The 27,863-nt window shown below is 37.8% G+C and overlaps 1 protein-coding gene across 8 annotated transcripts in view; it reads right to left on the bottom strand.

Annotated features, from left to right (window-relative positions):
- Nav3 (neuron navigator 3) overlaps positions 1 to 27,863 on the bottom strand; it is a 751,750-nt gene that overhangs the window by 103,132 nt on the left and 620,755 nt on the right. For all 8 annotated transcript variants that reach the window (XM_029482745.2, XM_029482744.2, XM_029482742.2 and 5 more), the window contains one exon: positions 27,392 to 27,511. In XM_029482745.2, the coding sequence (XP_029338605.1) occupies positions 27,392 to 27,511 (120 nt within the window). The remainder of the gene's footprint in view (positions 1 to 27,391; positions 27,512 to 27,863) is intronic.

The following is a 27,863-nucleotide window of genomic DNA, read 5'->3' on the forward strand; positions in this document are numbered from 1 at the left end:
ATTTATATTATATTATTTTAACTTTTCTTTATTCTTGAAGATTTCATAGATGCAATCAATGAAATATAATCATATCCTCCATTCTCTTTCTATAACTTCTTCCATTTTTCTTCTAACATGATCCCTTCCCTACTTTCCTTTTATTTTTTTTTTGTTTGTTTGTTTTCTTTTTTGGTAAACCACTAAGTCTGATTGGTTGTAGTGAAGTTTTACATGTTTCAATCTTTCAAGTATTTCCCCAGCATACTTATTTTGTTTAAGTAATTTTAGTCAATTTTATTAAGTATCAATATATTTATCTTATAATATCTTCTCAAAGGAAACTTTGTACAGATATTTTGATTTCTGATTTTTCTTTTATTTTTTTAAAACAGACATTCAATTTTATTTTAATGAGTATTTTTCCTGCATGTATATGTATGAGTGTGTATGTGTGTGTGTATATATGTGTGTATATATATAAATATATGTTTATGTATGTATATTTATACCACACATACATGTAATAGCTGTGAATGCCAGAGAGGGTGTTGGTGAATTCCCTGAAACTGCTATTAAAGACTGCTGACAGCCTCTGTGTGTGTTGTGGGAATTTACCTTCTGTAGGGGCAAGAACTCTTGATCATAGAGCCATCTATCTAGGCCCCAATTTTCCATTTTAACACTTAAAGTGGTTCTCAGGCCTCCTAATGTGATAAACCTTTAATATGGTTCTGGTGTATCATACGAGATATTCTGGTGATCTCCAAGTATAAAATATTTTTGTTGCTTCTTCATAATTATAATTTTACTACTGTTATGAATCTCAGTACAATCACTTGTGTTTTCCGGTGGTCTTAGGTTACAGCTGTGAAAGAGTTATTAGACATCTGAGAGAGTCATCACCCACAAGTTGAGAATCACTGCCTTGGAGGAAAATTTGAATTTCCAGCTAGAGAATTCCTTGGAGATAATTTAGTGATACCTGCTTTTCCTGTTTATTATTATGGTTTGCTTATGTATGTTAGCCTGTCATAAATGGACATTTTACTGATCACCCCAAGAATTTCACTAATGTTCCTCTTTTAATTTAAAGTAGTAATATGCTGTTATAAATATTACAGAAATGGAATTATCTGTGAAATGCAGATTACAATTGTAAAATGGATGTATGTTTAATGGAGAATGTTTTAGAAGATTAAGAATTTTTAAAATTTAAATTGTATATTATTTTAACATATGATTACCACATTTATTCATTAGAGCATTAGATCACCATATGACATGCACAGAAAATGTATAAATAAGATGTTATAGGGACCTAACATTGACCTTAACTTTGATAACGTATAATTCTCACTTTGGGGGAATTCGCAGACTGTTTTTTGGACAGCTGAACAGTTCGTTACTGGCACTCTACTTAATCACAATCATAGCTATTAGGCCTTAGCTAAATTGTCTCCCTTCTGAAAATCCTCCTTTCTCATTTGAAATATTCTTGGCATTAGCTATCTGTTTCAGAATAATAGAAGGGCCCAAATGACTATAATTTCAAGGTTGAGTGAAAAAGAAAACATTACATAGAGAAGAGAAGCTTAGCTAATGCTCAGCAAGATGGCTACAAAGCTGGGAGCAGGATTTGAAGTACAATTCCATTTGTTTCTATCTTGCTTAAAAGAGCATGCGTTCATCCAATAGCACAATGACATTTTTAATTTATATAGACATATACTATTAAAATGAAAAAAATATAATGTTCATATATAAAAATATGCTATGCTTTAAAAAAAAAAACAGAGTTTTTCATTAAGAATATTTAGAACACTGCCCAATAAAGATTATTCCTTTGGGGGAGTGTCTCTGACTCTTTTGCCTGTTCCTGGAACTCTTTTCTATCCACTGGATTGCCTTGTCCGGCATTGATATGAGGGTTAATGCCTAGTCTTTTTGTATCTTGTTATGTTGCATTCAGTTGATATTACAGGGAGGCCTGCGCTCTTCTGAAGGGAAATGGAGGGGGAGAGGGTTATTGTAGGGGGGGTTTAGAGAAGTGTACGGAGTGAAAACCAAACTGCAGTTGGGTTGTATGAGATGATAATAATAATAATAATAATAATAATAATAATAATAATAATAAAGAATATTCCTTTGAAAAGGTAAAAGAGAAGGAAGGAAGGAAGGAAGGAAGGAAGGAAGGAAGGAAGGAAGGAAGGAAGGAAGGAAGGAAAGGGTCACTTGAGTGATCCTTGTCTTCAGTGGTGAAAGACAGTTCAGCATTAGAGAGGCAGATGCCAAGAAACTCCCCCCACCCCACCCCCCACCACAAAAGGACACCAGATGGCCTCAGTGACCAATGAAAACTTACAGCACCCTTTCATAACATCCATTTTTATATTTTAGCACAAAGAGCCAACTGTTCTCACCTTCTATTGTAAACTGATTTTAGGGCCAAGGGGAAAACAAGAGAATAACATTTAAAATATCTTAACAGATTGAAGACTGGGTTATGGTGGTGACATGAACCTGGCTGGGTTGCCGTCTTAGCTCTCTTGCATCTAACATGCTAGGTTCTCATTATTGTTCCATGACCCACGCTCAGGTCTCAAACATAGCCAGTTACCTGCTCTGGGCCACAGCCTCTTTTAGCCCCAAGGTCACTAGTCCGTTCTCTGTAGTAACCCCCATGCTTCCTTTTGGAAGAGCATTTCTGTGCGAGGATTGTCCTTGCTGATCTGGACCATCTTGTCCCTTCATCGGGTGCATCTGATTCAGAGCATACACAGGGTCAAGGCCAAACAGAAGCAAGCAAGCCAGGTCACTGAGTCCCCATGCTCTCAGTGGCTGTGGTATTTAAGGAATCATGAATCTTCAGAACCGTAACATGTGAAATGAGATAAACAACAAAAGCCTTTGACGAATGGAGTATCGCTTCTTCCCAAACACAGGCATTCACCGCATAAGAGCAGAAAGTAGTTTTGTAGGATTTGATGATAGGAAACAGAAGGGCTTGCTAGGGGGAAAAGTCAGAAAGGGATGAAAAAAACAATGTTTTCACCTCGGAGCTCACAGGAGCTCACGTCATTGGTGAAGGCAGTGTATCTGATAGATGACTCGATGGATTAACCTAAAGAGCCAGCCCCTTCTGTGTGAATTGGTATCATCTTCTTCACTTCCGGCATGTGCTTCAGACACTGAAGAGTCTCTCGGGTAGATGAAATGATTTGACTCAGGAAATTAACTTTATCCATAGTTGTGATCGCAACCTATGTTATCTCTTCTATTTTGACCTCCAATGAAGGGATTATTTAATGAGGTAATAAGTACCTTAGTATCCATTTAGTTCTCGAGTCAGCTGTGCAAGGAATGAATTGCAGATAGAAAATTGCATGGGAAAACACAACTATAACAAGCATGGCCATTAGAACACAGCAACTATCCACACAGTATTTACACGCTTCCACTTGCTGTAATATAAATATGACATAAAGATGCACATCGATTATGTTCTGTTCCATCACTTTCCTAATTAGTGGGTACTGGAACAATTCCTTACAGAGAAGGTATGATTGGTATCATTCAGATTTCAGCTCTGTAGCCACTCAGTCACCCATGCATGCCTGTTGTGTAAAACTGTATCACCAGTGCATCCTAAGTACTACCGTGGAGCCACTTCCCTAAGACAGAAACTTACCTTCCTTTAACAAACATAATCTCAACCTTTATCCAAGCAATCTGTGATCTTTACATCTGCACTCCCAGTCATCTCGACATTTCTCAATAAACTAGAGCCGAGGTATCCTAATTAATCCCTAAGCCTCTGACCCGGGTTTCATATGCATCTTTCAAAGAATCAGAATAAATTCTGAAAATCATAGCATGGCCATGACTTCAAAGTAAGCTCTTTGGATGATTTGGCCTAGTTCTCTACAACTCCCTTCCCAGGGCTACACTGGACTACTTTGAAATTTTCAGTTGTCCTTTCCGTTTTATAAATTTATATTTTACTGACTGTTTCTCAATGTATACATCTTCTCATGACTCTTACAGATACTCTGCTAATAATTTCTCTCTGAAAAACATCCAAGAACACAATTCTCTTAAATGACATTTCTCTGTTGTTTGTGGGTAGACAACTCAGGTATTTATAATTCCTGCTGGAGTGATACATTTCTCACTGCATTGATTTTGCTTAAGTCATCTGACATTCAATTATAGACTGCTTATAAGTGTTTATGTGTAGATTTCCGATTGCATATATATTTTGTAAGATTTTAAAATTTATATTCAAGTAAATTGACAAATATTTATATATACAGGATTAGAAGATTTTACTCTTATGCAGCTATGACATTCCAAGCCTCAGAACCAACCCCAATGTCTTTATTAGATAATTGAAAGATGCTAGTAATTTATTAATGTTTTCTCTGTCACATGTCAGCAGAGAGAAGGGCTATAGATAGAAAGAAAATTCAAGGAACTCAGAACATTTTTGTATTTATAAGTTGGACTTTCAAATAACCCAACCCTCCTTTCTCAGTGGTTATTATCTAATAGCATTAAATCCCCTTTGACATATTGTAGTTTTTCAATACAGCCCTATATAAAATAGTTAGCATCTACTGAGAACCTATAATATGATAGATAAACTAATCTTGTGGTGCTGGAAATTATATTTAGGACCTCATATACAGTAGGGAATGGTTCCACTACTGAGATATAGTCTCAGTCCTGTATATATCTTTAAAAAGTTATTTTGTTATTTAATCTGTGTGAGTGTTTTGGCTACATCTATATATCTGCATCATGAAAGTCTTGGATGCCCACAGACAACAGAAGAGGGCATCAGGCTCCTGGAACTAGAGTATTTGATGGCTTGGAGACTTCTAATAAATATGTTTTAAACTCTAAATTCTCTATTCTCATAGGTAAGAGATATTTTAATCCCAGAAAACTGCTGTTTACAGACACAAGTTTTATTTTCACTCCTGTTTTCTTTTTATAAGGATAATAGCTAAAGTGTCACCTTGGGATACAATTGGAAGATTGGATTTCAATGCTGTATCTTCATGTAGGATTTCAAATAAAAATCACTGACAACAAATTAATTTGAAAAGTCTTGAGAGTATCGAAGATTTTATAGCTACAATATCCATATGTTCTCTATGCCAAAAGCAATCTAAGAAACATATATTTCAAATGTCTGAGGTATACCTTTACATAGAGGTTATAAAGAAATCATCTGTTGGTTGTTAGCTGTAATGATCCACTAGATATAATGGCATAATATAGTAATGAGATAAAAATAATTTCATAACCCGGGAATCATTTATTGTAAATAACAGTAATACTAACAATTATATTACCATAAACATTCTAAATAATTTATCCTTTGATCACAATTATACTACATTAAGTATACAACTATAAATATTTTCATATTATTCAGAAATAAAATCTGAAGAGTATAATATTGAAGAAAAGTAAGGGTAACTTTAGTTACCAGGTTACAAATCAGAAGTGAATAATGATGTCTGATATTATTTCTTATGTGTCAACTATTAAAAATATTTTTACGTTGGTAACATAACTGATGTCTCATGGAATGCATTTGTTTTGTTAATATATTACCATAGCCCAATGTGTTAGATCTTTGTAAAGGCTGTACGTAAATTATACAAATACCCTGTGAAGATAGTCGAATTAATGACGGTGGCTACACTTCTCTCAATTTCATGACCAACTATGTATTTTCAAATGACAGCCAGAAAGAGGAATGGGTCACGAGAGGATCTGAGTGAGTCTGAACAAAGCAGAGGTGAGGTCAACCTTGCATTTTCTTCTGCCTTTGTATTTTCACATCTATACTTCAAAGTGTGTGTGTGTGTGTGTGTGTGTGTGTGTGTGTGTGTGTGTGTTTGTGGAGCAGGAGGGTTGTTTTTTAGGAGTTTAGATTTCAGGTGCCACTGGCCTTTTGTAGTATATGATGAATATTGATTCTGTCACATAAGATTCTAGGGCACTTTCAAGATTTCAGGTGTCACTGGCATTCATCCACATGAGATTCCAGGGCACTTTCAATTTCCTAATGAAAACTAAGATCCTTCCTCTGGTCTTTTACTGTATAATTGGGTAGCTGGCTTTTTTTTTTTTCTGTTTCCCAGGTCCTGTATTAATTCATAATTACAAAAAGTAAATTAAAATAGTCTTTTGTCCTCCCACATTAACACATAGAATCTATAGAAAGACAGATGGTAAAAATAACTGCAAGTGAAGTTCGTTATTTTTGTCCATTGAAACCCAAATACTAGAAAAGTATAAATATATAATGCAAAGGCTATATTCAAAGTCACTTGTTCCCATAACAAGCAGTCACAAGCGGAATCATAGATATGGAAAATGTTATTTAACAATTCACATTCACTTTGTCACTGAATCATTCTCATTGTGTCTATTCATTTACATTTCAGGGATTTTTCTGGGTCCACACTGGGCATGTAAAAACTGACTAAAAGAAGGAAATGTCCTCATCTAGGATCTGATGAGATGAAAACTGTAACAAAGAGTAGACATTGTTTGACAAGTTTCTCCAGAGAATTAACCAGTCAACTCAGTTATAACTTATGAGCCCACAATATACCTTACTATGTGCTTTGTAACAGGGAATGCACACACACACAGACTCATAGATACATATACACACAGACACACACATACATGTGCACATACAGAGAGAGATAAGAGATGGAGAGAGAGGAAGATAGATGAATGGAAGGAAGAAGAGAGAGAACTAGAGATAGATCAAGAAATAGAGGGAAAGAATGAGAGAAAGTTGTCAACAGAATATGTGTAATATTATGGGTTTACCATAGAATAAATTCATCAGTGAAATCTAAATTTGTGTCATTTACAATACAAAATTATCAATATTCACCATGGCTGTGCATTTTAGCATGGCAGGAGCCAATACCATCTCTTTAAGGAATCTACTATAATTTTACTATGAAGCCAATGAATGTTAAGAACACAAAAGCAATTTTTTATTATTGTTACATCCAACTGAGTTCTTACATTTATTAATAAAATCAGGATCTATAGTACCTCAGCCATATATATTAAGTAGACTCTCTAGATGTTGCTTGTATTAATAGTCAGTAGCATCTCACAAAGATGTTTTTAAAATATAAACTGCATATACTACAAGGAAATAATATTTAATATATCTGTTGAATAGAATTCTAAAATTTGTATCAGCTTGGATATGTTCACACACGGTATAAAAATAGATCTGACACTTCGAAAAATACCACATTTCTTTTGCTTTATTTTTAAGGTTGGATGTGAAAGGGTCAGTCCCATGAAAAGACTGTTAAAGAATGTACACATCTTTTTGACTTTCATCTCTTGTCAGTGAGTTTTAGAAGTATGAAAGAGCCTGCTATAGTAGGCTTTAAAAATCACTTTAAAAAGAGGTCAGAAGGCCAGTTGTATGATTTCAGCACAGCCATTCTTACAGGAAAAGAATTTTGAAAATGTGTGTTGGCAATTTTAAGTATAACCTACTAAAAAAGATGCCCGGAAGGTATGCTGATATAGAGTTAACAATATGTCAACAAAGTTTCACTTCATTTTCTGTCACCCTTTTGCATTGAAGAAGAAATATGTGACATAAATAATCTGAGGAAGGATTTAGTTTGACTCATGGCTTCCAAAGGAATCTGTACATCAATGGCTTGGGGAAGATGGCAGGAAATAGTAGTTCACAAAAAGGTAACCAGCCAGCAGAAATGGGTGAAAATGTAAGAAAGGACCAGGGCAAGAAAGAGCCTGCAAGGACACACGAGTCATCTATTTCCTCTGAAGAGGATTCACCTTTCATACTTCTCTTCATTTCTGGTGTCATATTATGAATCCATCTGGGAATTAATCCATTATTTGAATCAGACTCACAAAGATCCCATCACTTCCCAAAACATATCATTCAGCAACCATACTTCTGAAACATCTCATATTCAAAACAGAACAGGTATCATGAAAATGGGAAAATATTCCCAGAAGCTCATCAGGGTCATTAATACGGTTATTTGAAATGTGGCGAGTGAGATAGCTCAGTGGGTAAGAGCCCTGACTGCTTTTCTGAAGGTCCTGAGTTCAAATCCCAGCAGCCACATGGTAGCTCACAACCACCCATAATGAGATCTGATGCCCTCTTCTGGTACAACTGAAATCAGCTACAGTGTACTTATGTACAATAATAAATAAATCTCTGGGCCAGAGCTAGCAGGGACTGAGTAAGCAGAATTGACCAGAGTGAGTGGTGCAGACCGGAGTGAGCAGGGGTCCTAAAATTCAAATTCCCAACAACCACATGAAGGCTTACAACCATCTGTACAGCTACAGTGTACTCACATACATAAAATAAACAAATCTTTAAAAAATGTGAAATGATTTAAGGTAAAATGTCTATTGTGAACTCTAAGAACCAACTTCAAGTAATGTGGTCAAGGATAGTATAGGGCAGGCTAATGGCACACCACTTAGGATACTGCATGCGTTTCTTAGCACTTCTGAATTTTACATCGCAGGTTAATGTGCAGCCCCAGGGTTTGTGTGCATGCACCTGTTTCTAAGTGCACACGAGTGCTTGTTCATGGGCATGGAGGAGCTAGAGGCAAACGTTATGTCTTCCTCAATTGTTTTCCATCATATTTATTTTTGAGACAGGATCTTTTCTTGAACTTAGAACTCAATAACTTGGCTAGGCTGGCTAGCCAGCATCCCTCAATTTTTATACATTTATAATTTTATAAATTGTTCTTTCTAGGAAGCGAGAACGGTGAGACTTAATATGTCATGGTAAAGTAATACTTCAGACCATAACACTGGCTGTAAAGTCAAACATTTCAAAAAACTACATGCTACATGTCACTCAAGAAACCATATAGCACCAAACACTCGTTTTTTCTTCCCATGACTATCTCCACGAGATACTTCCCTGTCACTCAGACTCTAGGGTTTCTTCCTAATATACTGACAGTCACAGAACCTCCTGTGCAGAGCACCAGGCAGAATACACATATGGCCATCAACACGATCTTTAATGCTCCCCGAGGCTGTCACTTTTAAGCAAGAACTCCGATTTCTAGAATTAGCTCATACATGTCAAAGCCTGTTACAAAATCAGCTCTCCTAGAAAATTTATGTATTTTGGCAGCTTAACAAAGGAATCCTCGATTTCAGTGAGATCAACAGAACCATTTTTAGAAAATTACTGCCAGACCTGAAGCTAATTTTCTCTAATTCTACAACATCTGTAAGCCTCCTATAGAAATCTGGATTTTAATAAGCCCTGGGGTCTAACAAATGGCTGGTGATGCTTCAAGAGAATAAACTCCAAACACCATTTGAAAGGAAAACCACAAGATAGCATAAAAGAGAATATGGGATACAGGCTTTAGAATACTTGACAGCTTTGAAAACCTCACAGGCAAAAATGGGAGCAAAGCATTGGTGCCATAAGGGAAATCTTCATTAAATTGCTCTAGCATAATGAACAATGGCCAGTGATACTCCTGGGACCCCAACACAAGACAACTACACACCCAATGCAAAGAGGAGAAAGTACATGCATGGACAAAATATGACATGGACTGGGAACACTGCTAAAGCAGTGACTGTCTCCAAGATTTTAAACCGTTGCCAGGGTCCAGGTTGTTTGGGTTTATTACCACTACATGGATGACCCTCTCAGAGAATTATCTTTTTTTTTTTTTTCAGATGGCTAGCAAACTTTTTCATTTTATTTTCTATTTTTGTCTTCATTTTTTAAAATTAGATAATGTTCCTATTTACATTTCAAATGTTATCTCCTTTCCTGGTTTCCCCTCCAAACCCCCCACTCCCACTGCTCACCAACTCACTCCCGCCTCTCTGTCTTGGCATTCTCCTACACTGGGGCATCGAGCCTTCACAGGACCAAGGGCCTCTACCTCCATTGATGTCCAACAAGGCCATTCTCTGCTATATATGTGGCTGGAGCCATGGGTCTCTCCACGTGTATTCTTTGGTTGGTGGTTTAGTCCCTGGGAGCTCTGGGGGTACTGGTTGGTTCATATTGCTGTTCCTCCAGTGGGGCTGCAAACCTCTTCAGCTCCTTGGGTCCTTTCTCTAGTTCCTCCATTGGGGACCCTGTGCTCAGTCCAATGGTTGGCTGAGAGTATTTACCTCTGTATTTGTCAGGCACTGGCAGAGCCTCTCAGGAGACAGCTATATCAGGTTCCTGTCAGCAAGCACTTGTTGGCATCCACAATAGTGTCTGGGTTTGGTAACTGTATCTGGGATGGATCCCCAGGTGAACCACTACGTTCGTTAACATCTGACACTTTATTGGGTACAAGATATAGAAGGGTGAAGGTAAACAGGATCTGCATTGCTTTAAGAGTCCTTCCCAATGCCACTGTGATAAGAATACTGAGATGAAGCACGTGTGCTGCCAGTGATATTCTTTGCAATAATCGAGAACTGAGCATTTGGAAGTATATTTGCCCCTCACAGTGTTGCATGCATCTGATAATTAAATCTAATCCTATTTGCATGTTCATGATATTGGCTAACACTATAAATCCCCGACTTCCTTAAGCTGTCAATAGAATGCCCCCAAGTCTGTGGCTCATGCAAAGGTAAACGGGGCTAGAGAGAATGTTTGCTTTGAGGTAATTGTGTTAGCAGACTCTTTTACAAGTTGTCTTGAAAATGAGCCAAGGACTGTTTGAATATTTTCCAGGCACCATTTCATGTAATCCCTCAATAGTTCTGCAAGGGCAAATGCTATTACCACTTGAGAGAGAGGGGGTGGGGGAGAGAGGGAGGGAGGGAGAGAGAGAGAGAGAGAGAGAGAGAGAGAGAGAGAGAGAGAGAGAGAGAGAGAGAGAGAGAGAAGTTAGAGACAAACATGATGTAATGTACCTGATATTATAAATCAAAAATTTACAGAGTGAGTTTTCAGGAAGGTAAAGTGGATTCCTGGATTCTCAGATTTATGGTGGTGTGTGTGTGTGTGTGTGTGTGTGTGTGTGTGAAGGTGGAGTTTAAGATGTTATCATGGATGCTAAGTAGTGGCATCAAGTATCCTGAGACCAGAGTCACAGATGGTTGTAAGCTGCCATGTGGGTGTTGGGAACCTAATCCAGGTCATCTGATAGCCAGATCTCCAGTACATTTTCCTCAAGCTTATGTTTATGATTGCTATGCTACCTCATTTATATAATGAATTTACAAAACGTTGAACCCATTGTGAATGACCCTGAAATATTTAAAAGCAGATCAGCAGTCTACTAGATTGTAATTTACTCAGTCTCTGAGCTTTAGAACTATCCACTCTATTTTCTGTACCTTCATAGTTTTGTCCCCTGTTCACTGATATGTACCCATGTCTAAATGATTGGTTCTTGGATCTATTCAGCTTTGACCTTTTCCTCCAGTGCTAATTTCTGTTTTAAACCGCCTGCCTGACATGATTGCTTAGATGCTCAGCCCACACACAAGATGTTTGTTTTTTTTTTTTTTTTTTTACTGACTTCATCTTTCTTCACAACCCAGCCTTTTACTAGATCTTCTGTTTCTGCCCATCCTTTTCACAGTCCCTTTAGCAGAACAGACATAGTAAAAGTCATTAAAATGAGCTGCATCGTTATTCACAATCACAGTACTCACCTTCCCTTCTTACTGACTATACATGTGTGTCTGTTCTACTGTGACCCTGCCCTGAATATCTACTCAAAAGAATAGGAGCAGAAATGACACTGGACACATTCAGGGCAAGCTCTTGCTGAATATTTTATCTATCTTCTGTCTTAAGAAGAGAGATGCCCCTTCTCCCTGGGTCTTAAAATGACAGGACAATAAAGGCAGACTGCAACCACACACTCACAGCTATGCCATACATCACAAACTTGACAGACACTTGGTACTGGGTAGCTAGTTGTCATAATGAAAGGGTAGGTTCTTATTTACTTGCACCTTAAGCTAAACTCAGCTATAGTGCTCTTTATATTTGTTCCCTCTGTAGCATTTTTTATTCTTAAAGAAACCTATGATTTTGATTGCCAACCAACCATTTGATATTATAATCATTTCTTCCTTACAAACACCATATTGGGGTTTGGATCTAGGGCCATGTAAATGCCAGGCAAATGATCTCCCACTGAACTATTTCTTTCTCCATCTTTTTACTTTTTATTTTGAGATACAGTCTTGTAATGTTGCTCTGAAGTGTCTTAAGTTCTCTTTGTAGTCCAGACATGTATTCAACTTGCCATTCTCCTGTGTCAGCCTACTATAAAGTGTTTATAGTAGATTATGGGTTTTCACTATCATGCCCAGACAAACAGTTATAATGAATGTTTCCCTTTCCTCTAGTTTCTTGCTGATCAAGAAAGATGATTCTATTTGAAGACAAATTTGTTTATTTTCTCCTCTTCTAATAACATATATGATCTCTCAATTGCGCAAGTAATGAAATAAATGTTTAATTTTTAAGATATGCTCTTAGAAAAATAGGTTATCATCAACTAGAGCCAAAAAATTCTGAGCACTCTTTCTACATCAATTAACACAATTGAGACAATCTCCCACAGGCATGCACAGAGGAGAACTCAATCTAGACAATACCTCATTAAGACTCCCTCCCAGATCACTCTAGACTGCGGCAAGTTGATGATCAAAAGTAAACATCACACTAGGCTAGCATTCTATGACTGAGGAATAGCCACACCCCTTCCATTTGAATCACTTTTGAAAATATTTATCTGGTTGCTTTTAGATGGGGGAAGCAGAAAAGATGAAATATCAAGTGTATCTCTGCATCTAAGTGTTGCTAGACAAACAGACAAAGACAAAGATATGTTTAGTAAAGAAGAGCTACCCAAGAAGGAGTTAAAAAGTGCTTGATGAATTATGGAGTCTAAGCTTCACAAAGAAGAAACCAGATAAACAGCAATATCATTAAGTTTTGGCATGTTGATGATTAATGGATTGAACCTATTGTTGAAAAATCCTTTCTTTGAGTAGGGATAGTACAGAGGCTAACTTCAAACGAGAGTAATAGTTGTTAAAAAGTATAAAAGTCAAACTTTTGAATAAAGAGTAAAGTTGGTATGTCTTGTTAAAGGTCAAAAGGACAAGACTGACTCCCATGTCTTTAGGAGAAGGATCTCCTTGCCCACCCCTACAGTGACACACTTCCTCCATTAAGGCCACACCTATTCCAACTCAACCATACCTCCTAATCGTGCCACTCCCTGGACCAAGCATATCAAACCACCACAGTATATATTAAAAGTTATTTCATTAAGTGATTAATGTAGAACAGCTGCTGGGAAATTATATTTGTGGTGTGGGCAGAAGAGGTGGGATTTGTGTGGATTGCAAAGGAAAAGCAAGGTGGTGGTGGAAGTCTCAGAACAGAGTCCTCCTGATGCCCAGGAGGAGACATGGAGTTACTAGGTCTTTCTCCCAGAAAGAGAAGAAACAACATTTCATTTCTACACAGAAAGAATAGCACTCAGACCTCCTTCCACAAGCCTATCTCCTATATCCCATCCACCCAGGCAGCTTCCAATGATGTCAACCGGCTTGCTCAGAGGTTTTCAGAGAGAAGGGTGAAAGACACAAAAGTAAGTAATTATGTTCTTCAAGAAAATAACAACAGGGTGACTTGGTTGAGAGGAGCGTCAATAACAACGAGACAATCTGTCCTCGCTCTCCACCTACCACAGTTCACACTGGGCAGTCACCTCCTTGGCATTCACAAGCTATGCTGGGCACAGAGATCTGCATCTCCATCAGCTATGCCCTGACTCTTGCAGTACCGACCTGCCAGGCTCACTACCTGTGTCTGTGTGAGAATAATACAAGGACTGAGAGTTTTCTTCTTAAAAAAGGATATGCCGTGAGTCTAAAAAAAAAATCAGTGTTGCTTTTTTCCTATTGTAGTGATGTCCATGAGATCTCAGAGGCATTATTGCAAGGTAATCCAATATTTCACATAAAACATTATAGACTCATAGAGCCTAGTATGTTTATCTCTTAAGACATAAAATTCCAACTCTCTATTGTCTTTTTACTGTTATGTCTCTTATCTTTTAGCTTGCCATGTGAATACAGACTCTAAAAGCCACAGTACTCCAGTTTGTGATTCCTAAATCCCTCTTGATAGGATTTTGAATTAGTCTGTTTGTTGTTCTCATGTGCATGTGTGCAACAAAACAAGGACATAAAGCAAACAAGCTCGCGATAATTCGATGGGCCTGGGGATACCTGCGGCATGCACTTTGCCTTTCTGATTAATCCCACTCTGTAGTCGCCACTTGCCACTGAGTTTATAAAACACAGACTCATGAGGAACCAAAGAGGTCAGGGTCCTCTAAGACCAGTAGAATCGATCTAAACACTATTACCTTACCAGGAGTAATTGGTGAGATATCTTGGCAAGACTCCAAAGCAGCAACCAATCACGAATTATGATCTATTTTAGAAAGAAACTGAACTATCAAGGGGGGGAAAAAAGTAAGATGTGAACATCATAATCAATACTGACACCCACTGAGTTAATGAGCTGCTGTCATTATAATAACAAAGGAAGGAAAATGGCAAGGAAAGAAACTTTTCAGGCTGAGGTGATTAAGCCTCTAAGCTGGAGAGAACATTTATGCAGGTGAAATCTATTTTAAAAGCGTGCTTCAAAATAGAAAACACTGAAGAGTTAATATGAGATTCTTTCTCTGCCTTTCACAGACAACTTAATCATACAAAAGGGTTCTATTGATCCTCAGAAACCAAAGATGCCTGCTGCTCCTGCGGCTTCTAAGGAGGTATTTAGATTTCTAGTTTCTACTGGCCTGTGTACTTCTTGATATTTTATCCTTAACTCACATTACGTGACCAGATATGAGAAAGTTATTTGTCCTAATGGCTATGATTTGACACTCTATTGCCAACAAAATGGGTGGGGGGAGGGTTCCGGCTCATTAGGCATTTTAACTATTACAATAAATGCTTTTATTCTCTGTGCTTCTGTTGCCTCATTGAAAAAATACAGAATAAAGTATATTGGATTATGGTCAAAAATAACTTGGCACTGCATCTGTTATATACTTAAAGAAAAGGCAACCTCCCTTTTCTTCACTGACCTATGCAGAGAAGAGGGTAGCCATCCTACAGGCATGGGGTTGATAGACAGGATGGCCTGGTATCTCATAGAGTTTTCTTAGATGTGGCTCATTCTCTTCCACGTGCTAGACTCAACACATTTGGGATTTCTAGTTACTCTCTAATTAAAGAAGCCCCAAGTTCTTTTTTTTTATTCTTATTTCATAAATTAACCCTGGCTAATATGTTCTTCTAGGCAAAATGGCAGAAGTATGGTCATACTGTGCTATATGGTCATATGTATGGTCATTATGTATGGTCATAATGTACATTTAGTGTACAATCTTTTTTATATATTTTTTTTAAAAACGAGCAGGCTCTTGATCCCAGGCCCTTGAGTATGGTGAGCAGAAACTCCAATGCTGATTTACACTCCCACCTCCAAACGTAAATATTCACTCTAACGCCTATGAAAGTAGATTTATGGTCATTCGTGAAGACACCATCAATATCAAATAGCAAACACAAAATGCACTACCTAGCTTTTCTGATGAAAACATTTTCAGTCAGGACCACAGACAGATCAATGGCAGATGAATAAAAAAGTTCAGAGAAGGCCTTGCCTCAATGAAGCCAGAAGAATGTCATCAATAGATATGCTAATAAGGAGGGGGGAACTCTCAGAGTGCCTACCTCTAGACAAAGAACTACAAATAATTAATGACTGCCAAAAGAGGAGGACTATCCTCCCCAGGGGATGAGCACTTTAATTGGTTAGCCAATACAAAGTGGCCAGTTCTGAAATCATTTTCAGACAGACAACATGAAAGGGATCCAGCCTCTCTCTCTCTCTCTCTCTCTCTCCCACATCAATAGTAATCAAAGAAACACTGCCATCAGTTTTAGAAAGAGCAGGTGTAATGGGAGAGGTAGGATGAAGGAAAGGGAAGGGAAGAGTGATGTAATTATAATTTAATTCATGTTTTTCTTTTTAAAGTTTACTTTATATCCAAATCACAGGCTCCTCCCTCCTCTCTTCCCAGTCCCATACTTCCCCCATTGACCCCCTCCTCTTCTCCACAGAGAAGGGGAGCCCCCCCCCCTTGGGTATCACCTCTCCCTGAGGCATCTAGTCCCAACAAGACTAGGCAAGTCCTCTCCCCCAAAATAAGAAGAAAACCACAACTCTAACAACAACAACAACAGCAACACACCCTTCAGAGAATAGCTGTATCAGGCTTTGTTTGAAAACACATTTATTTGGCCATTGAGAACAATGGGCTCTTTCTACCCAAGGTGATTTCCAACAACTAAAGTATAAATCTAAGTCCTCCTGTCTAAGGATGTTACACTGCATTTTCGTTTAAAACACCAGACCTGAGAGAATCCTACGCTAGCCCACCCTTGGGCAGAAGATAAGACGGAACGATTGAATCAACTGTACACGCTGAGACAGAGAGCTAGCTGCTGAAGGACATTTCCAACTGCAAATCATGTTCACAGCTGGGAACTGCGAGTGACAGCCTCATTTGCTGCATTTCCTGAATGGTGTGTGGACACAGAAGTCTGTTATCTGTGGAAGAGTGTTTTCTTGATCTATTTACAGAAACAGCATAATGATGGTTAAGGGCTAGCAAAAATACTTGTGAGACTTATGATCAAAAATAATTTTTTTTTATTTGACCTTTCTAAATACTACTTCCCGGTTGCTAAAATGCCTGGGCATCTATAAGGTGGCCACTATTCTATAATATCTTCTGGATGATTTGAAAGCAGGAAGCAGTGGTTTCAGAAGGTCACTTTTGTGTTGCTTCAGTATAATTCTCTTTGTCTGTTCTTATGTATGAGTGACAAGCTCTGGCTTTATAGTAGATGGGAGGAAAGAAAGATCGATAACTCTCATACTTTTAACTTGATCTTCTAACAGAAGTCAAGTCTAAGACAGTGCCCTGAGAGCAAGAATGCTCTAGGTTGGCTTCTCAGTGCCTAGAACTCATATACTGAGACCTTATCATTAGTCTCTCAGAATTTGAACTCATTTGGAAATAAGGTCATTATAGACAAATTCAAACTAAAGTGAGCACATGGGAGTATGGCTTAATCCAATATGATTGATGTCTATATAAGAGAAAAATATGGACTTAGTATATAGAGGAAGAAAATATGAAGATGTAACTAAAAGACTGGAACAGATCCTCCTTTTTCTGTGGAACACACCCATTGCTCATACCTGGTTTACTACTTGGAAAGCTGAGACAAGAACACGCTGAGTTTGAAGCCAGCCTGGGCTCCATAGTAAAATCTTATTTCTAGAAGAAAAACAAGAAAAAAAAAATCACGTCCTTCTTTTCTTTCTCGCTTCCTTCAATAAACTCTTATTACTCTTATTGGAGACTAACAATATATCAGAGACCCAGTGGTATGGACTAAGAATATAGAGTCACATGATATAGAATAAATACTTTCAGTAAAAGCAAGAGTATCACTTACTCTAAGTATTAGTTATTATGTAAAGAAGCATATAGTGGCCAGGCATGGTGGCGCACGCCTTTAATCCCAGCACTTGGGAGGCAGAGGCAGGCAGATTTCTGAGTTCGAGGCCAGCCTGGTCTACGGAGTGAGTTCTAGGACATCCAGGGCTACACAGAGAGACCTTGTCTCGAAAAACCAAAAAGAAGAAGAAGAAGAAGAAGAAGAAGAAGAAGAAGAAGAAGAAGAAGAAGAAGAAGAAGAAGAAGAAGAAGAAGAAGAAGCAGCAGCAGCATATAGTGGAATGAGATTTTAGAAAAAGAGATATATGTATTGTGACAGACATTGTTTCTGAGTTTAAGGGGGGATGTCAGAGAAATATGGAAGACAGTTCTTGTTCAAATAAACATTGTGTATCCCAGCTATAACCAGAACTAGGAATCTCTGCTGTAAACCCCTTTGTAATAAACTAATTTATGGCAAATCCTACCTTCAAGGCTGTTGTGCACCAATGCTAGGGACTTAAGAATTTGAACCTCTGCTTGGAGACAGAGTCTATAATACCTAGAATCAAGAAACGGGGGCATAAAGGTTGCTAGAAGTTCAAGGCTTACCTGAGCTATATATATGAGGGTAGACTGAGGTACATACCAAGACCCTTTTTCCAAAATAACCCCAAACAAAACTAAAGAAAGAAACAAACAAACAAAAAATACATATTTTAAGGTGTGTATAGGGTAAGTGACAGTCTTGACTAGACACATGCACATGTAGCCTGGATCCAAACAGAGAGAAGCGGGAATCTTACTACTCAGATAAACTTTAAGTACCCCAGGATCAGCTCTCAATGGTGCTACCCCAGAGATATTGGTGTAGTATTCTCAGAGATTGTTGTAAAGTCCCCAGCAGAGCCTCACCTGCTCTCTGGCTTTCTATGTGAAGGCATGACTACTGCTCAGAAAGTGTCTCCACTTCTACAACTTGCCTGATGTGGCACAATTAGGAGGGTCCTCACCAGAACTGAAGCCATGCAAGCAAGATGTCCTGCAGCCTCCAAAACTTGGAGATGATAACTTAATTTCTTTTATTTAAAAAAGTTACATAAGTATTTCATTACTATAGTAAAAAGACAATTAACCTATATGTTATATGTATGTGTGTGTGTACATATGTATGTATGTATGTATATCTAAACTATGTAACTAGATATAAGGTGGGCATGACCAAGGGAAGTATGTTAAAGCAATAACCTTTGTCGTCCTCAGGATGTAGAGAAGATGGGCTATTTCTATATTTCTTTTTGAACTTTTATACATGGAACTTTTCTTTAATACTTGCATGGAAATTTTTATAAGAACAAAACAACCAACGCCTCTCAGAAAATAAGCGCTCGTCTTTAATGAAAATGCTTTCACTTATAATTTATCTGAAAAACCATATGGGAGTTCTGTGGGTGCCAAAAATAAAGAACAGCAGCTTATTGCAAATAACTTCAACCGTTTCCAACAAAAATTAAGTCAAGCAGAGATGAAGGACATAGAACACTAATAAATAAATCGTGGCCACCCACTCTGTGCAGCCACAGTGAAGACAACACAGACCTTATCAGGTGCCAGCCAGCAGTCTTCAATTTAATGATCCTGAGTTGGTGTCTCACCCCATTAGTTAGCCCATTAAAAAAAGGAATTCACCCCAAGTACTTGAAAGAAAAAAAAGAAAAGAGTTTCATCTCTTCTTGGAACTTATTAAATAAAATTTTACAATTAAATTACCCAACACAATGACTCTAATTTTATTGCTTTTCATTAAAATTTTTCTAGTATTAGAAGTCTAAGTTGCTTTTCTATGCTAGTTGAATGCTACATAAGGATTTGTCTGCATATACCAGAAGCATGCCTACCCCACCCCCAACACACACACACACACACACACACACACACACACACATGCTGTTTTGCTTCCTTCTGAACACTTTAGAAATAGTTCCACACGGATTCAAGGTCAAGACCACAACAGACTTAAATGCATAGACATGGAAGTTCAAACCTGAAATCTCCGTACCCTAGTGGGGGAAAAAGGAAAGACCGAAAGTTTGAGGCTAGTTTAGGCAAACCATGTCTCAGAACAAATCGCCAGCATAATGACAAAGAACACACAACCTGTAATTTCTTTTCCCAGAACCAATAGGGTTAACATCCTTTAGAGTAGCGGTTCTTTATCTTCCTAATGCTAGAACCCCTTAATACAGATCCTCACATTTTGGTGAACACCCCCCCACACACACACACACAACCATACAATTATTTTCATTGCTACATCCTAACTGTAAATTTGCTACTGTTATAATGTAAGTATCTGCGTTTTTTGAGTGATGCTCTTAGGTGACCCCTGTGAAAAGATTGTCTTTCTTCCCCTAAGGCGGGTGTGACCCACAGGTTGAGAACCACCTCCATAAGCACTCCAGAACAATCAAAAATGTGTCTCCTGTGTTTTTACATTTTATTGGCAGTGTGTGGGCACCATTCTGCTACAGACCAGCCCCAGTCGGCCTCCCTCAATCCGTGGAAGAAATCAGGGGTTCAGACAGGTGGGCAAGGGGTTGGAGTGGATGACAAACAAATACAGACACAAGGGAGTGCTGTATCTGGCTGTAATGTGTCTCAAAGTGAGCACCAGTCTTATAAGTGACTTTTACACAAAACAGAGGAATGCATACAAAAAGATAACAGGAACCAACTGGGATAAAAATCAATGTTAACAACTGGGATCAAAAGCAGCCCCACCTAAGGTCAGTTTAATCTTAGAATCCAGGGGCAAGGGCTTCATGCCCTTGCCATAGTTCCAATTCTAGTCTATAGTATAGTCCACCTTCCCCCTAGGCCATTGTAAATTCCTGTGTATGGGAGTGACTCAGCTATCTATAGTTCTATGTATCTACTCTAGTTCCTCCTTAGACTACAACCTTCCTTCGTCCTAGGTCATTGTAAATTCCTGCATATGGGAGTAGCTTGGCTTCTCTTTTAAGTATCTGTAGGGAATCTCCATTTGTCAGAAGAACTCACCAACTTTCTTCTAATATGCAATGCAGTCTGCCATACCTGACTGTAATGAAGATTCTAAGTATACTTTGCTAAGCTTGCCCTGAGATTTCTAACTCTATGTAGTAGATAGTAATGCCTGATTTCTTTCATTCTCTCTTACAATACTAGAGGCAATTCTGAATAGGCAACATTCCTACTGAATTCCAAGCCCAGAGTCAGCTCAAGGACTACCTAGGGCATTGGTAAAGGCCAGGTAGCAAAGTTCAATTTTGCTTAGGTATTTGGCAAGTCATTGCTTGGAGACACCTATAATAAAACAATACTGAGGGAAAGCACTCAGATCCATTCACCGACTAAAGCAAGGACATTATTGGAGCATTTGTTATACAGGATGTCACAGTTCCAGGAGACTAAGTTTCCATGAACTTTTCACTTCGAGACTATGTCCAGGTTTCTAGGCCTGTCACACAGGTCTCTACTGGAGTGGATGTAGCAGTAGATGTCCACTTACTGAAATAACTCATATTTTTGAGCTGAACTGTACTGAAAAAGTCTGTTCATAATTTTAAGCAGATATATTTAGAATAACAGAAAGTTTTCACAGAAATCAGAAGTTGTCATTAAGACATAATGAGAGTCTTGAGCTAATTTAAAATTTTAAATAACAGTAAAAACACAAGAAATGGGTTCAAAATAAGTCATCATGGTTTATTAAAAAATTACTTGCTCCTGGAACTCTTCCTTAGTAGTATGTATTCTTACTATGGCTAATATTTAGTGTTATTAAAGGGCAACAATAAAAGCCATAATGGGTCTATTGTAGTGAAAAATAATCTATTTAAACAATATAACACAACTGGGTCTCCTGTGTCATTTTTATTATAACAATTTTAACTGTTATCTTTCTTCTATTCTCATCATTAATTACCATTTTCCAAAGGCATAATAATAAATCATATTTTAAACATATGGTGGAGAATCCTATATAAATTAAAGCACTATGAACATGACATTTATTGGGAAAACAATTATAAAAAGACAAAGTTAAATTTTGGTCAATCTTAAACCGGGCGTGGTGGCGCACGCCTTTAATCCCAGCACTTGGGAGGCAGAGGCAGGCGGATTTCTGAGTTCGAGGCCAGCCTGGTCTACAAAGTGAGTGCCAGGATAGCCAGGGCTACACAGAGAAACCCTGTCTCGAAAAACCAAAAAAAAAAAAAAAAAAAAAAAATTGGTCAATCTTAATATTAAGACTATTTTGAGGCAGGGTTTTTTACGATTTAGTCCAGGATACCTTAAATTGGTCGATGTAACAGAGTTTGGTCTTTAGTTCATAAACCCCCTCTTCCATATCCAAAATTCCCCAATTCCAAAGCCCTGGAAATATAATTATGCATGCAGCACCATCATGACCCAAACTCATCTTTCAAGATGAATTTTTCATATGTATGTATGTATGTATGTATGTATGTATGTATGTGTGTATTTTGCCTGCCAAACAGGTTTTTCAAAGAGATCATGTATCATGTCATAACACTTGTATAGTTGTATTCTTATTATGAAAGATATGTCCTTTGAATGAATAATGTTTAAGATTTTTCACAATCCCTATCCCTATGCCCCATGTTTTTTTTTTTTTTTGGTTTTTTTCGAGACAGGGTTTCTCTGTATAGCTCTGGCTGTCCTGGAACTCACTTTGTAGACCAGGCTGGCCTCGAACTCTGCCTCCCGAGTGCTGGGATTAAAGGCGTGCCCTATGCCCCATGTTAAGACCTTTGATGACAGTATTTCACTACATGTGTGGTATTAACGAATTCTAGAAGGAGTTCTTCCTCATGTGAAGCTTATATGTGTATTCATTATAGGACCAGCCTGCTCTCAATCATTTGGGACATGGAAAGTTCAATATCAGCACAGAAGCCTGAGATGTGAGCAAAGTACCAATGAGAGGATAATGGACATCAAAAATCATTTTTATATGTCCCTCATATCTGTCATTTAACTACCTCTATTTATAGTTAAGATCTATAAGCAAAAAGGTTGGCCATCCGATTACAAAATGAAGTAATGACATTTACTTTATCTATTTTCCTCTCAGCCTATTAATATTTGCTTACTTTTAATTACTATGAAAAGCTAATAAGCTAATGAAGGAAATACTTAAGGCGTGAGAATATACCAAATCCAACATTAAGCGAGAGCAAACCAACTCAGAACAGAATGAGTCCTTACAGTGTACATAGACTAAAGGCAAGCATAATGAGTCTGACCTATAAAATATTTGCTTGCCATCCTAGGAAAACTATGTTGACTTTATTCTTTATGTTTAGAGCAAGTCTGGAAATAGCAACGGCTTCCTCTACTCGTGCATGGTTTCGTACACCACTATACTATAACATCCTATGGTTCTCTTTGTAACGGCAATGCTCTACACATTACTATCAATGGTAGACTTAGAGACTCAGTGTGACTCTATGCTTAGGGCGGTCTTGCTTCACTGTATGAAGGAGCTGCTGAACAGCTTGTCTCATCTCCGACACACCCATGAGCTTCTCAGCACCTGCTGGATTTTAGAACCCTTCGTCTTACAGCTTACCATCAATGTATGCGGCGCCTCAATCTTAGTTCAGCTTATACCCTATCTTAATCACTTAGCTTATGGATATAAATATAATATCTTACATAAATATTAGATATAAATATAATGCTTTATATAAACATACCTGAGTCATAAATGGTGGCCTATGCCTGTAATCTCAATAACTCAAGACAGATGACAGTACAAAGTTAGCCTAGATTATGTTCCAAGACCCTATCTCTAAAACCAACCAACCAACAAGACAACCAAACTCAAGACAAGAGATTCTCTTACTAGATTCAGTCAGCCAGTAGTCAATCCTGGGTAAATTTAATTATATGCTTTTTCTGCTCTTCTACACAAGCCACTGAGTAAGGCATCAGAAAGCATATCCACACTTGAGTTTACTACAATTATTTCAAGCATTAACTGCCTGGCCATAGATTAGATAAAGAAACCTTAGCACCACCAAGAAGAATAAAGTACCAACAGCCACATTTATGATTTTGTAATTTGTACCCTTAAAACAGGAAATAGAAATGTTAATAAGTCATATTGTGACTCTTGCAAAGGATTTGCACGTAAAAATATATTTAAATATGCCCAAAAGATTATAAGGATTAATTTCTCAGTACTCTAACCTCAATGTCAGTACAATTGAGTTTTACAGAGGAACAGGACTAGAAATTCCAGGTATTTTCCTAGCCATTTATACTCATGTTAACAGCACCTTTACTATTTCAGAAGTAGTTCTTTGGAACTACCTCTCCTCCCACACAGCCACACCTTGCTTGTCTGTCCAGACTTCTGTGACAAAATACCATAGACTTAATAGCTTTGAAATAGTGTCTTAGGGTTTTCCTGCTGTGAACAGATACCATGACTAAGGCAAGTCTTATAAAGGGGAACATTTCATTGGGGCTGGCTTACAGGTTCAGAGGTTCGGTCTGTTATCATCAAGGTGAGAGCATGGCAGCATCTAGGCAAGCATGGTGCAGGAGGATCTGAGAGTTCTACATCTTCACCTGAAGGCTGCTAGTGAAAGACTCACTTCTAGGCAGATAGGAGTAGGCTCTTAGCCTCTGACCACAGTGACACGGCCACACCTCTTAAAGGTGCCAAACCCTGGGCCAAGCATATTCAAACCATCACAAACAGCATCAATTTTCAATTGTAGGGTTTGTTTTCCTTTTTTTTTTTTTTTTTTTTGGTTTTTTGAGACAGGGTTTCTCTGTATAGCCTGCTGTTGGAACTCACTTTGTAGACCAGGCTGGCCTTGAACTCAGAAATCCTCCTTCCTCTGTCTCCCTAGTGCTGAGATTAAAGGCGTGCGCCACCACCACCCAGCTGTTTTCTTTTCTACACAGATATTTTAGTGTGATTTTAGTGTGCACAGTGATGATGCATATAGTAATTTAACACATTTTAATTACTGCTAAAAATAAGTCTTAGGAAAGCTCAAGGCCAGCTCTTCAGAGAATTGTCCCAGTATCCACAGTGACCTTCGATTTGTGTGTTTGCATTAAACTTTAACTCAGAGACTGAGATATTTTTCCTAAGTTACACTTAGTGGGTAGCTTCTCCAAACTGGTAACATCACATTCCACATAATACCATCATTACCAGCTGTATCACTCACTTACTTTGATTGGTTCAAGACAATTTGTCGTAAAATACAACATTAGTATGTGCTTTTACTTAGTCATTTAAAATGAAATACGATGTGGAAAATGTCTTATCACTTACTATACAAACAGCCAGGCCTGATACCTTGTCTTTTACTTCTTGACACTCCTACTTGCTTAATGGCTTCTTCTTCTTTTTTTTCTCCCTTAACTCTTTTCTCACAAAGTATATCCTGAGTATAGTTCCCCTCCCTCTCCTCCTCTCCCTCTCCTCTAGATCTGCTTCCTTTCTGCATCTCATTAGAAAAGAACAGGCTTCTAAGAGATAACAGCAACATCTGAACATTGCAAAATAAAATACAAGAAGAAGCAAAAACTAACATATTTTATGGGACAAAGCAACCCAGCAGATAGAAAAGAGTCCAAGAGCAGGCACAGGAATCAGAGACCCACTTGTTCACACACTGAACGGTCCCATAAAAATACTAAACTGAAAGGTGAAGATGTAGAACCCTCAGGTCCTCCTGTACCATGCCTGCCTGGATGCTGCCATGTTCCTACCTTGATGATGCTGGATTGAACCTCTGAACCTGTAAGCCAGCCCCAATTAAACGCTGTCCTTTTAAGAGTTGCCTTGGTCATGGTGTCTGTTCACAGCAGTAAAATCCTAACTAAGACAGATTAGTATGACAATATTTCCAGTATTTTCCGTTTGAATCCACTTTTCTCAAATGGTACTCTGGTCCAGGTTTTTACACCATTGGGGGCGGGGGGGAGCAGTGTTTTGTAGGACCAAATTTATTAGATAATTGTTTGAATCTATCTGTTGGTATGAAATCCATCAGGTAGAATGCAGTAGGAGCTTTAAAAGTAAAGAAATGTTTTGGTTTCTTTTTTAATTCTTCCCAACCCAAAGTCATTATTGTGTTGATTCCTGGGTTATTCCAGCACATACCTTTAGCATTTTCCACTACCAAGTAGCACTAACACAGGTAATTAGGCTTATTGTGTAGCCCATACTTTGAATGTCTTTCCCTGTAATCTCTGTCTCCTGCCCCATAATCCATTCCCTCTCCATAATATGAAGTGCCTGGAATCTTGCCTCATATCATTTGCTTACCATACAAAGAACACCCTTCTTCTAGCCAAATGAGTTACATATACTCAATGAATAGATTACCTATCCTATGTTCATTTACCAAATCAGCTTTGGTTAAAGCCTGAACACGTGATGATTGTGACATTGTCTGCACTGATCATTACCTATTGTAAGGAAGATAGAAAGTGTTCAGGAAGAAGTATCCCTTGATTTCCTATGATAATACTTCTCCAAGAGCATGACCTTGAGCAGAGACTGCTGGCAAAAAGGCAAAGGATACAGCAACGAGCATCCCAGGCACAAAAGCAACAAGACAAATGTCAGACAGAGTCAGAAATTAGTTTAGATTGTTCAAAGGATGGGAAAAGTCCAGGACTCGGGAATAAAGTTAGGGTAAAAGTCAGTGAGCAAATACATTTAAAAAGAAGTTCAAACTGGAGAGAGGGAGAAAAAAATCCCACATAGCTACATACTTTCCATGTACACATGAGAATGTGTACACACATACACACAGAGAGACTCTACAGACTGAGTAAATGGGCCCATGTAGATTAATGAGCTTAGATGGTTTTTTAGTTTAACACGATTTAAGGTATTGATGGAACATGGATCAGAAATTATACTGAAAACTAGTATCAGATTTCAACTACCTACCCTTTGGGTATAGCTGTAAATTGTGTACATACTTATTTCAGAGTGTAGATAGATTAGTTTTAAGATATTAGTCATAAATACTCAATTAAAGAAGTATTCTATGTACTGACACTTAGCTATAGAAATGAGCAATATCTTCTTGTTCAATAAAATTAAAAATTTGGAGTGAAAGGCTAAATAAATCAGGGTCAGACATATATTTTATATTAGTTGACTTAGATGCTGATCTCAAATAATGATCATTGTGATAAAAGTCAACAGAACAGTTCCAGGAAAAAATGACTATGTCTGATATGTTCGCATGCATACAAACGCACACACACACACACACACACACACACACACACACACACTTAAAGAGCTAGAGATAATGGAGAATAAGATGTTAGCCTAAAGCAAGAGCTGCATGTCTTCAAAGTACTCTCATGAGAAACATCAAGCTTATTGTACTTATTGTAATTGATGGTTTGAAATACATTTTTATACTTGTATAATTTGCCTCCAGGTAAATTCAAATGCATCTAAATTGACAGAAAGACATTAACAGTGTTTGTTTCTTTTATATTAGAAAAGTGAGTATATGCTGCTACAGTTTCTCTTATAGAGACAATTTCTCTTTAAGTGTTTTCTATCACGGATATATTTATTTTTCAGAATTACAGAGCTAATATGGTCTAGCAAATGCAATTTTTTTTTCAAAATACTACAAAGTAGAAGTTGTAGCTGACACTGGAGATCTGTTGTGACCTTACTTATGAAATAGCTTTGTGCACATCAGCATCTTCTGTGCTGATGGGATTACCTGTCTGCGTCCACTGTCACATCGTGAACTCCTCTCTGTATGACATCTCTGGAAGTTGCTGTGTCCGGGACTCGGTTAAGACTTCTGGTATATAGGTTGAGCCCACCATCTGTCATGTACCTGAAAAGAATTGCCAATACAACACTAATCAACAAAAAGTTAAATGACCTTATCCACGTGACTTCAGAAAACTACTGTGCTGGAAATTTTCAATAACCACTCAAAATCAACTCTTTTAAACCATTTTATATACAGATACTCTCACAAGAAAGTAAACTTTAATTTCAATTTTATTTTAAAAAATCAATATTCTTTACTATAATAGGTCAGTAGCTTTTTATAAAAGTTGTTAGACATGCATACCCACATACAAACACATACACAGATACACAGACACCACAGACACACACATGCCATGATAGACATGCATTTCTACACACACACACACACACACACATACACGTCTGTGCGT

This window comes from Mus caroli, unplaced genomic scaffold (assembly GCF_978045245.1).
Source record: "Mus caroli unplaced genomic scaffold, Mus_caroli_1 scaffold_9, whole genome shotgun sequence".
In the NCBI taxonomy this organism is placed as follows: Eukaryota; Metazoa; Chordata; class Mammalia; order Rodentia; family Muridae; genus Mus; species Mus caroli.